Source organism: Hyposmocoma kahamanoa, unplaced genomic scaffold, assembly GCF_003589595.1.
Source record: "Hyposmocoma kahamanoa isolate Upper Pololo Valley unplaced genomic scaffold, ASM358959v1 76, whole genome shotgun sequence".
NCBI classification, from domain to species: Eukaryota; Metazoa; Arthropoda; class Insecta; order Lepidoptera; family Cosmopterigidae; genus Hyposmocoma; species Hyposmocoma kahamanoa.
Genome location: NW_020653900.1, coordinates 13377442 through 13390083, shown reverse-complemented (window position 1 = coordinate 13390083; position 12642 = coordinate 13377442). Strand labels below are relative to the sequence as shown.

The 12642-nt window shown below is 35.7% G+C and overlaps 1 protein-coding gene across 1 annotated transcript; it reads left to right on the top strand.

Annotated features, from left to right (window-relative positions):
• The first annotated feature begins 5692 nt into the window (after window positions 1-5692).
• LOC113232436 (beta-1,4-galactosyltransferase 7) lies at window positions 5693-12172 on the top strand. Its single transcript, XM_026467165.1, has 4 exons — window positions 5693-5891; window positions 5980-6532; window positions 8316-8426; window positions 10329-12172. The coding sequence occupies exons 1-4, from the start codon at window positions 5774-5776 to the stop codon at window positions 10471-10473; spliced, it is 927 nt and encodes a 308-aa protein (XP_026322950.1). The 5' UTR covers window positions 5693-5773; the 3' UTR covers window positions 10474-12172.
• The last annotated feature ends 470 nt before the right edge of the window (window positions 12173-12642 follow it).

Genomic DNA, 12642 nt, shown 5'->3' with positions numbered 1-12642 from the left:
GTAAATGTCAAGTAACTTGATAGATAAGTATTGCAATCACGTATTCAAAAGTTGTCACCTAGGGTTTTGACCCTCGCCATGTTGCTGAATAAAGAACTAAGTACTAAAAAATAAATTCTCAATCGTTGAATCAAATTGGTAGAGCATTTCAGATTTGCCATCTTTTTCACTTTACCGGTCGTTGCAGTCAATACCACGTTGCTTATACATTCAACCTGCCATTTGTAATAGTTACAATGGTTTATTACGGAACAAAAGAGCACCTAGCACTAAAGTTATTCCATCCTTAAGGCCGGAACACTAATAATGTGTGGCTATAACAAAGACTCATTAAAACACAGCGTAGCCGCGAGCGAACATAAATAAAACTACATCCCCTACGCTGGCCTGTTTGTTAATTCCTTTAATTACTCCCGACCCGCTCGAACCGTCAATTATACATCGAAAAATAAATAAACAAGCGCCACAATACAAACTCTAACTACTTATTCTTAATTACTTATAACTGAGACGTAACTCAAGCGCTGAAAGTAGGTATTTAGTGGACTTATCTCTAACTAACGACGTTGATGAATTGCTGGGTAAAAAGGAGCGTATTTGTTTTTTTTAATCGCCGCCGCAGGCCATGAGCGCTGGCCGTACAGCCAAACCATGTAATTAGGTTGTTATAAAAAGTTTAGGTAATTAATTGTGTTGGTGTGCGTTAAACTGATATTTATAGTTGACATTTGGTGCCGTGAGCGGCGCTCGTATTTAATTGTTGTTAATTTTTATTCATTGCCGCATATTCTTGTTTTATGTAGGTATACCTATCTATGTAGGAGTTGCAATTAAAATTGTTTGTTACAGTGGAACTTGTTTGTATGTAATTTTAATAAAATGCACGTAGATCAAGAGATACATAATATATCTGACTACTTATGGCTACTGCTAACATTTATGCTAAAATAGACGTCGAAAAATCTAACAACTAAAAGGCCCTAAATGTAAAGTTGTTAAATGACTATTTTAGATAGTCATTTTTTTTACAGAAAATCGCGATTCTGATACTATTGCGCCACTTTTACTTTTGAACTTTGAAATAATGTAGAAGGCAGGGCGGCAAAAATTGGCATTAGTTTAGAATTTCACAACAAAAGATTACGACTTGTGGACGAATTCTTTTTTTGTAATAGGTACCCAGGGACGGGACGAAAACACGCCTGTCCATAGCAATTGCAAATCCACTCAGACCTTTAAATCGCAGACAGCCACTGACATAAGTTGACAAGTCCCATGTGCCTATAATTTCACCAGCACCCTTACCATTCAAAATCGGAGCGCAGTAATATTCACATACTGCTTGGCACCGGAAACACGTAAAGTTTTTCCCTAGAAGAGCTCTACTAACTACTAAAATGTGTGTAAGAAAAACAAGGAACCTGCTTGTCGGTTTACTATCGGATACATTTCGGGGAGTGTGCGAAGAACTGTTACCTACTAACAACCATGACTAGATATAAATAATAAAATAAATAAATATAAACTTGAAATAATTTTACAGTACTTTTAATAAATTCATAATCCATAGCGGCAATGTTTATTAAATTAAAATTAAACATTAAAAAATATTTATAAAAAGTCGGCAAACGTTTTCGAGGATTATTTCATTATAATTTTGCTACGTTCTATTATGTAGGTATGAATTATGACACAAAAAATGTCCAAAAAGTTTTCACAACGCACGTCCTTGTTACATTCACACATCTTTTCTTTGCAAATACCAACCACGCCTTTTTTATAATATCAAGTAATGGGACGAACAAGACGTGCGTCTGGTGGTAAGCGACACGTCTGTCCCTAACAGTTGCCTTGCCACTCAGAGTCTTAAATCCTAAAGATCTTAGGGGCACTGCCACTGCGCACGTCACCCTGAGACTTAAGTTAACAAGTCCCATGTGCCTATAATTTCACCATTGCATGTGATTATTATGTCAGTCGCGGGCTAAATATTGGGTGGTCTTGGCCATTACACGTTTTCTACATAATAATTATTTATTTTTCATGCCAAATAACGGTCAACTTTGGCAAGAAAACCACGCTTAATTACCTATGCGGCAGTACCACAATCGAATTGTAATTTTCACCCAACTACGACAGCTCAAATGAGGGTAGTATGTGTCTCGCTTATACATATAAGTGGAAGGGGCAATGACTTGACACCATATTTTTAGAACTTTTTATATATGCTGTCCCCGCAGTTATTGTGATGTTATCTGTGAGATCTGAGGGTTTCTTAAATTTTAAACTAAATTTTACAGTACAGTCATAAGTTCTCCATAGGAAAAAAAACTATTTCTTCAGGTTGAATATGCGTATTTTTGTACTTCAAACAATCCAACGTTTCGGGCGCTTACAGGTCCCATGGCCGCGACTGGTTTGTAGAAAAAAACAATTATACGCGATTTAGAACTGAGAAAATAGTTTCTTTTATATCTATGTGTAACAATCGGGAAATCCAAAGAACTCTATACAGAGGTTCTACTGTCAAAACTAAAGTCAAAATGTTGTCTATAAATTGTAAATTCATTTTATCTACTGCCACTCCAACTGTCTGTATATTTGATAAAAATGAACGTACACTACCTGCTTGGTTATAGTCTAAGTTTACCTAAGTAGCTATTTACTGTAGTTTATACACTAGTTTCACAGCATCCAAATCATAGTAAAAGATCGCCGTTTACGCTTACCGTTATTTTTTTTACAAAATCTGTCAATATAATTTTTAATAACTCTAAAAATTTAATATAAGCAGAACGGAACGCATAAAACATCATCCAGTTGTCAAAAATTTTATTCAGGGACCTGTAACCTAAAAAGGGCGTTACTGACACTGGCCCAGGCCTAATTAGTGGCCGCCATTAAGGAAAAATAGAACTTAAAAAGGACGTTCTCAATTAAACAACAAACACAAGCAAAATTAAGATCTGATTATTTGACTTAGTATACATATTTCGTCCTCAAGAATTGGCAAAGCGTTTATATGAATTATTCAAGAAAAAATAAAATCTAAGATCTGGCAGTATGGTTCAGGCGCCTTCTGCCTTCCACTAATTAAAACGCGGCTAAGTGACAAATGGTTAAATATCCGTTTTATGTAGAAAAAGATAGAGCAAAAAATTATCTTTTAAAAACAATTAAAAGGAGTTAACGTTTTCGACTTATCGGAACTTACCCTAACAATGCATAGCTGTAATATCATTAAACAATTTCAATATTCTGAAACTGGGTTACCGTTTCTTATGATATCTCAAAAAAGTATTTTGTCACTTAGTAGCCGGTCCCGAAAGACTAAAATTGTACTACTACAACAGGGTCTCAATTAATGATTTTATTAAATTCACCTTTGGAGAACTGTGACTTGAAGAAAATACCTACTCGAACTTATCTTACAACTTAAAAATGACATTCCCACTCTACAATAAATACAAGTTGACTCAAGATCTTGTAATTTACCTTAAAATATATATATATCACAGTGTAGACTTGACTTTGCCCTTAATATGAAAAAAATAGAAGTGCATTTATTATGTAATAATTGTAATTTACTTCATACTTAACAATTAAGTTCATAGACCATTGTACAATGGTCTATAAGAACGAGTTTCTGTAGCTAAAACGGTTCAGCCAGCTGGCCTACTGTCCTGTCGTAAATTTTCACCCCGTATACGTAGTAAGTCCGAATCACTGTATTATTGTTAGCAAGTTTGACCACCCGTAAGTTAGTTATAAGTACGACGGTTTAACGACACATTGCGTGCGACCCCACGTTGACGATAAATTAGCAATTCAAACAAATTTAGCTTAATAACGGCTAAACTTAGTACGATCGTACAGCTATAATTAATGCTTTCCTTAACGCAATGCCAGAACGGGCAAAGGCTAATGAGGTCAGCGTAATGAACGTGAAAACGCACAAATTGAATTTAAACGTGAATTCCTTACTGCCAATGCCGACGGTGCTAATTTTAATACTTTTTTAATATATAGGTAGTCTTTTTCGTGGTAAAAAAACCGTAAAAAGTTATTTTGCATTAAATTATATCTAGACAATTAAATGTTTGAAAGATAACGAAATTCGGCATGATAAAATTAGAAAAGATTTATAAAACTTTGAAAACATGAAGAACCTACAGCTCTATTTTCTTTAGATAACAACTAATCTTCCAAAAGTGACGAGTACTGGCATCTTTGAACAGTTTTAGGAACTAATACAACTATCATCGTACCATGCAACAATATTGGCACCTTAGTGGAAATGTTTGCTTGCTTCACAAATTCACAAAGGATTTATCTAACATCTCGTGTCTTCTATAAACTCTAAATTCTGAATGCAAAATCATCGTTGACGGAGCGGAGAATTATTAATTTTTGGCTGGAAATTTAACACAAATGAGCAACATTAAGCGCGGGAATACACGTCCGATTTCGTGTCTGATGGTCGGATCCGACTATCGGATCGGATTCACTCAATACACGTCCAATAGGCGTCAGATTCTTTCGTCAGACTTTTTCTGAACTAGCTGCAGTGTTGCCAATTTATGGGGAATTCCCCAAATGCAGGGAATTTCAACTCAAGAACTCGTTTGGGAATTTTGTTTGGACTACGCCATGTGGGGAAAATGCCTTCGCATTCTAGAATTTTAGCATATTTTTGTTACATTGGAGATTACTGATTAAAACACTATTTATTTGTTTGTTTATGAACGATATTGATATTCTTTTCAACGTCACACATGCGCTGCTTATATAGGAACGTTTATATATAATTATTACTAAAACGCTTATATGTAATAAAATTATCCAGTAGGATTAGAATCATTTTATCTTGTATTGTAAAATTACTACTATTACCAGTCACCGACAAGAGCCTGGCTCTTAAATAGGTTGATGATGACCACTCGGTGCATATTGCGCGCGACCCTTTTTCGCGTTTTGACCGGTCCCCGGTGTGTAAAAAGAATACAGCAGTTGCAGTAGGTAGTTTAAAGGACTATCCACACACACCAGAGCCGTGCCCGAGACGGTCCCCTGCCCGGACACGGACATGAGTGAACGAGTTCATACAAAATATACGCAACGATATTTTTTTGAGCCCCTGACAGAGCACGGTCGGTCCACGTCCCGGGAATGTGTGGATAGGCCCTAATACCACAACTTGCCACTCGTCAAGCTTGTTGAGTTTATTTCCAATCATAGCATAACATATATGTATAGATGGGTACATTTGACTGTCTTAATTATTTGATATATTTTTAAGCGTAGCAATAATAATATAATAATATTATTACATGTGGGAAATATGACCTTTGCTCTTCCCAAATATAAATAAACCTTGATTTTTGGGGGTTTTGAACAATTTGCGTTGGCGACGCTGAAAATCGGACGAAAGAATCGGACGTGTATGTCTCCCCGCAAAAGTATAGAAAGCACGCCTTCAGACAATCGGACCGGTAATAAAATCGGATGCTATTTCCGACTCGGACGTGGTTGGACATAATCCGATCCGAGCTCCTTCCAGTAGTCGGATCAGACTATCGGATGGAAAAATCGGGCGTGTATTCCCGCACTAAATGCCAACTGTCAAACTATCAATGTCAATTGAAAATGACGTTTCACTGGTGATAAAAATTTGATAACTATTATAATCCACATTTTATCAATGAAATCATAAAAAGTACACAAAAATAATGGTGTCAGTCGATTCCAACGGTGACCCTTGATAATAGCATCTATGCCTAGGAGCGTAAAATTTATGGGTTATCGAATAACGTGTGCAAAATGTCTGACAATATGTTTAGGCTTAACGTTCTTAGCCGGTTGCTATTTAGCTATTTTACCGATACAATCCGGTGAGTACATTAGTTTATTGCAAGTGTAAACGAAATTAATCAAATTTAAAAGAGTAATCGTATGAATGAAATGTGTTCTATTTTCCAGAGAAATTGACGTTACCAAAACACGTTAGATACGAAATTACTTCGAAAATACAAGAAAAACATCGCCTAGCAATCATTGTACCGTTCCGCGACCGCTTCGAAGAGCTCCTACACTTCGTTCCGCACATGTTCAAATTTTTAAACCGCCAAAATGTACCATTTCACATATTCGTTATTCAACAAGCGGACGTTAATAGATTTAACCGGGCCTCCTTAATAAATGTTGGTTTTCTATATACTAAGAAGGACTATGACTACATAGTGATGCACGACGTAGATTTATTACCATTAAATGATAATTTAAAGTATGAATATCCTGCATTTGGTCCCTTACATATATCATCACCTGAAACCCATCCAAAGTATCACTATTCAACTTTTATTGGAGGAATTTTAATAGTTAAGAGGGAACACTTTGAAATGGTTAAAGGAATGTCTAATAATTACTGGGGATGGGGCCTGGAAGATGATGAGTTCTACGTCAGGCTGAAAGATGCAGAGTTGACTGTGCGGAGACCGGAGAATATTACCACAGGCACGGAGAATACTTTTAAGTTAGTATCCTTCAATGTTCTATATTATTTACATTAGTAGCAGTAGAACTACTTGTAAAAGACTTTGTCCAGGGAATTACTGCCACCTTACCTTTTTCTGTCGTGTGAGCATTATTGTATCCTGGTTTTACTTATTTATTTATTAAAGGTGCTGATGAAATAACAAGCACATGGAAATTGTCACTTTATGTCTAAGGGGGCAGTGGCAGTGCCCCTTATCTTTGCAATTTAAATCTCTGATGTCCACTTGCACTAAACCTAGGTACGTCTTAAACCAATAATTGCAATGCAAAAGACACTCTTAATACATTGTGTTAAGAGTGTTATCAATTTAAGCATTGGTTTAAGACATACTTAAGTTTAGTGCAAGTGGACATGAGTGTCACAGTTATGGACAGGTGTGTTGCTTAGCCCCAGGTTGCACCAGGCCCACAACGTGTTCTTTCCCTCACCAAAGAAAATTTTATTTATGCATGTATTAATGAAACGAAAAATAATATACAAGAACGGCTTAATTACTGGAATTATGGCTGAATTAAATTAATGTAGTGGGTTCCACACATCAAGTATATAACCAGAAATAGAGACGAAATAAGGGCCATATATTCCTGGTAACGCATTAGCGATACAGCTCTTATAAATATCAACTCTCGTTTGCATTGAAATATAGACAGGCCAACTACTGACCTGTGTGTACATCTCCGTATATTCCAAAAAATATTCTGTATTATTGTAATAAAGATAATATCTCTAACAATGCCGTGTTGTTCCATTCAGTAGTGTGGGGAAAAACAGCAAAACATCTAATTACAAAACAAACGGAATCACATTTCTTCTATAATTAAATATTAAATTTTGCAATTTTCGTCCATTATAGCAAAGCTCAAGTTAACTGGTCGATTTGAAGTGAAACAGTTGACGACACCCGTTAATTGTTCCGAACTCGGGCTAGCCAATCGGAGCGCAGTTGTCACAGTAATGATATGGCAGAATAGTTTTCAGACAAATTAAATGACGTTTCGTCTCTATTTCTGAGCCACGTAAAATGCTGGCAGCATTCCACTGTACACTTAGTATATCTCTTTGATAATATACCATTGAGTGTACAACTAGCACAGTGATAACAAAATTCACAACTTTAAATTGTGAGTTAAAAGTTAACATTCCCTTTGATTACATACAACTGTTAAATTTTAACAAAATTAAAAGGATAATAACTGAATGGAAACTGTGTCTTTACCGAGTCGAGGCGCATAACTGCGATTCGCAACTGGCCGATCGGAAACTTTTGACATATCAAATCGTAACAATAGTTGATTTAACTCACAAATTAGAAATATATAGTAGGAATCAGGTTCATCTTCTCGCTCGGAAACCCATTTGCTTTCGAGACTCGGATGGGCTACCCAGTCGGATCAAATCCGATGTGAATTAAAATCAGCCTGTAGCAATCCTTATGTGTATATATAGTACTAATAAAATCACTACTGTGTGCAGGCCAGAATATAAATTAATTTAGCACCTAAACACTACTCCTTTTACAATTATAAATTTATTTTAAAATGGTGGGTGAAAACAGTTGTGCGTTAGAGACACTGCATGGCTCTAAGGTGCTACAGTATCAAAATCCTTAGGGACGCTGTGTATCTCTTTATCGCGACAAATATTTACGGCAACAAAGCTAAAGTGAATTAACTAACTCACTTTAGCTTTGTCAAACACCTATTTCTAGTCTAGATCTGTGTAAATATCCTTATTGAGCACTTACATCTGCATTTTCTAGGCACATCCACGACAAGACCTACCGGCGGCGCGACATGCGCAATTGTTATAACCAGCGCGACGTCACCAGACGTCGTGACCGCGTCACAGGTCTCCATGACATTAACTATAGGTAAGCATAGACTAACGCATCCTCGGACACACTTCCACTGGGAATTGGACTTGACTTGTACGAGACAAAAGAAAGAAACATTTTTTTTATAATATCAACTGACGGGACGAACGAGTCGTGCGTCTGATGGTAAGCTACACGCCTGTCCATAACAGTTGCAGTGCACTCAGAGCTTTAAATCGCAAAAATCTGAGGGGCACTGCCGCTTCGCCCAACACCCTAAGACATAAGTTGACTAGTCCCATGTGCCTATAATTTTACCAGCACTAATGTTAATCATTACCACAGTAATGCTATCATTATTGCTTGGCGACAGAAATAGGTAAGGCGGCAGAAATAGGTAAGGTGGCAGTACTTCCCTGGACGAACTCGTTCACAACGAGCTTATTCAGTTAATTATAAACATACAATAGAGGATATCAGCGCAATATTGGTGTAACCCACATTTTTTTTTTTTTTACAATATTACTTTAAATGATAAGAGTACAAAATTATTTTATCCGAGTATATGGATGATATTTTCATATATAATAAATCTAATAGTTAAATATTTTGTATACATGAAAATAGCATCCAAACATAAAACAATCACAAACTTTAGCATTTAAATTTATAGAGTAGAAAACGATTAAATGTGGGTTATACCACTTTTGCGCTGATAGCAGTGCTCTTATACTACAAAACAATACAAGTCTAAAAAATATTCATAATGATGTCTGTAACGATCAATTCCTTTTTTTTACGAAAGCCAGATATGAGATTCAGGCATTCTTCCAACTAGGTGTTCATTACATAAACTTCTAACTGATTAATGGATTATTCACACAAAAAGGCTTCCTAATAGTGCGCATGTCTATTCGTAAAGTATTGTAAAATCGTTTAAGATATAAACGAGACCTCCAAAGATCATTTCATTACACCAACATTATATCTTGGTCATTTTCTGTTATTTTTGTAAATGTTTACCTCGACGTTGACATCCGTCCGAAACAATTACTGCCAAATAAGCAATACTTGACCAAATGAAGACGCGTGATGCGAATGAAGCTTCATACTTGACACTTGTCTTTTAATTTTGTCGAATATTACTTATTTGACAGTAATTGTTTCGGACGGATGTCGGACGGAGATCAAGAGTAGACCCCCAGATGTATTGCAACGTCTATGGTCTCCAATGGAATTAATATGTTTTATCTTAGACTATGGAAATTGTTTTTTTTTTTTTTTTTTCAATTCTCTAAGGTACTTACACGATTAAATTCCGAATGTAAAATCAAGTAATGTATGAAAATCGTGAATGTTTAAATCAGTTTATTGTAAACAGCCATATTTATTCACTAATTTATGGTATTATAAAAACAAAAACAAAATAGAACAGGTCCAAAAATTAAATTAGTGTAGTGTTCGTCGGAGGTATCGATAACTTCAGATTTTTTTTACTTTTTCATATCTCCAATCGGCTTATAAAAGCCATAATCATATTTTTTTTTAAATACCGATGGAAGGAAGTTGCTCTTGCGAGCATTTTTGTATGTAGTGGTGTTCACATTCGTTGATCTAATTTTCAGATGAGCAACAATTGTTGCATTCAATCGTTTATTGTCCTGCCTCCCCGAGAGGGCATTGTTTTCCACAGAAGCAAGCAGGGACACCAATGGAATAAAGGCGCCTTCATATTAGACGCTTATAGAAGCGCTGCAGTGGCACCACTGTGTTCATACAATATTTAAAAGCGCAGTTGCAGCGTCACAACCACGCCACTTTTGCAGACTAGATATTATATGAAATCTCTTGATAAATGGATCTATCTCATCGATCTCTAGTTTCTCCCATCAATAATAATGTCGCTTTAATGAATCACATTTTGATATTCCGATATTCTAATTAAAAATTCTCTTTCAGCATTCACAGCGTTCACCGTCTAACAATCGACGATCTGCCTCTCACAGTGGTGAATGTAGAGCTTAAGTGCAACAAGACTATGACACCCTGGTGTCGATGCCCTGAGCCGCAATCAAAACCTGCAGCTAAAAAGACCAAGACGTAATGTGGCCAAGTCATTTCAAAGGAGTCGAGACACAATGTGATTGTAACGTAATACAGCAGTCGTTGTCTGCTTTATTCCGAGACTAATCGCTTTACTTGGCTGACAATAATAATAATAAATTAGATAATTAAAATCTATATAATTTGTTAATTGTAAAATCACATAATAATGGATGTTAGTATATAGTATAAAATAATAATGAGTCGGTCCGAGTTTGAGAGCGCTTTGACTCCTCCCAATCAACTTTATCCAGTGGTTACATGTTCGACTATTACTAAATTTCAGCGGTCCAAAATCTAATATCCCTGTTATTTATAAATGTCTGTAATATTCCCAAAATTTTATTCCTTTCCATCCCAGATATAATTTTACCGCGTACAGTTTCTCTTTTTGCGGCAGTGCAAATACCTAACCGTGAAGCGCTAAAAAACAAATAGGATTCAGTGCCAGTATTACCATTTTCCAGCATTGGATTTTGACATTGACTTAACAATGTGTAATATAAATTAAATGCGAACACTGACATTGATACCCATTTTCACTGATTATTTCATTGTCATCCAAATTGCACGGTTTGCTTGCCATTATGTATTAAATACAAATTAGAATTATCGACTGCAAACTTCTGTTTAATTCTCGCGCTTTACACAATTTTAAGTAAATAATTTCAAGACGTGAAACTTACTTGTCAGTCATGAATTTTACAGTTACTCGGTTATTTCACATGTGACATCGCCTACTTCACATGACTCGCTAATTTTACACCGGATTTAAAAAATCTTTTGTTACTATAAGGGCGCCTTAAAATCACAAGCACTGCAGCGCCACTGTAGCGCTTCTATAAGCGTCTAATTTGAACGCCCTTATTATACTACAATAATAATAATTGAGCAGGTCTCGGTCTGAAAGGTCAGCCTTTTGTTAAAACTGTATGTACGAAACAAATAAATCTTATTTGATAAACTTTTAAGACAAATTCTTATTCGAGTTATTACGCAAAGAAGACGTTAACCGTACGTACCGAAACTCCATTCAAAAATACAAAGGTATTTTTAGTCTAACGATTGCCATCGATTGAGTCTTTCCTTGCTCGAACTGGCGATAATACGAAACTCATGCTATTACTGTTTTATATTACTGTATTTATATTGCTAATATTTCGACTGAAGTACTGGAATTTAAATAAATAAAAAAAATAGTGACCAAGTAGTTTGAAATACTGTACGTAGGTGTCGCTGATAGTCCTTTATATGCAATATACCGTTTATTTTTATTTATTACGTATAACGATGATTTCTATTTTTGTTTTCTTTGCTATAAAATTTGTAAATAATTTTATAAATCGTGAAATGCCATTTGTAAATAAATAAATTATTTATTAGACATTTGAGAAGCTCATATAAACATTAATTACATTTAGTAAATGTTTATGTAGCTAGGTAATATTGAATTGCCAAAGAATATTTGACAAATTGTCAGTTACTCTGGCCACTAGATTTATCTTAAAAGTCATAGTTTATTTTTGTACCGCTTAAATCATATAACGAGCGTGTACGAGTCTACCATAACAATTAAATATAAAGGTGAAACGCAATACTGTGTCTACACTCTAATGTCTACTGTGTCTACATGTATAATACTGAATACTATATAACAATACTAATATATAATACTCTGATACTCGTAGTACAGGGAATTCCGTAATTTCAGATGGGTGTCTGGCACATTATTTATTACTATTATTATATAAATGAACACTAAAATCTTCAGTGTGTTTTGATATTATATGACCGTAAAGGACTAAGGGATGTGCTTGAAAAGTGTACACCGCCCAATTTCAAGGGAAAAGAAGGGAATTCCTTACTTTCTAAGGTTGGTGTAGAAAAAGTTGGGAAGTTAGGGTCCCGAATAGTGCAACCTGATCTACCGCGCCCTGTCACTCGGGCAATGTAATAAAGTAATAACTTAGGAAGCTCACCACGCGCAAACACGGAGAGCAATCGTATCGTGTCTGATTCGCGCAGCCATTTTGTCTTGCTTCGCCATGTCAATGGGAAAAGAAAAAGAAGTTTTGTTGTGCCGGATGTACATGTACAAACACATGTCAATGACATACTTATGGAAGAGAGATCACAAAGACTACGAAGAAGTATGTACGCGCCAAGAGCT

Coding starts and splice junctions, on each gene's coding strand:
- LOC113232436 (XM_026467165.1), top strand. CDS start 5,774: ATGCCTAGGAGCGTAAAATTTATGGGTTATCGAATAACGTGTGCAAAA. Junction 6,533..8,315: donor GGCACGGAGAATACTTTTAA/GTTAGTATCCTT, acceptor TGCATTTTCTAG/GCACATCCACGACAAGACCT. Junction 8,427..10,328: donor CTCCATGACATTAACTATAG/GTAAGCATAGAC, acceptor ATTCTCTTTCAG/CATTCACAGCGTTCACCGTC.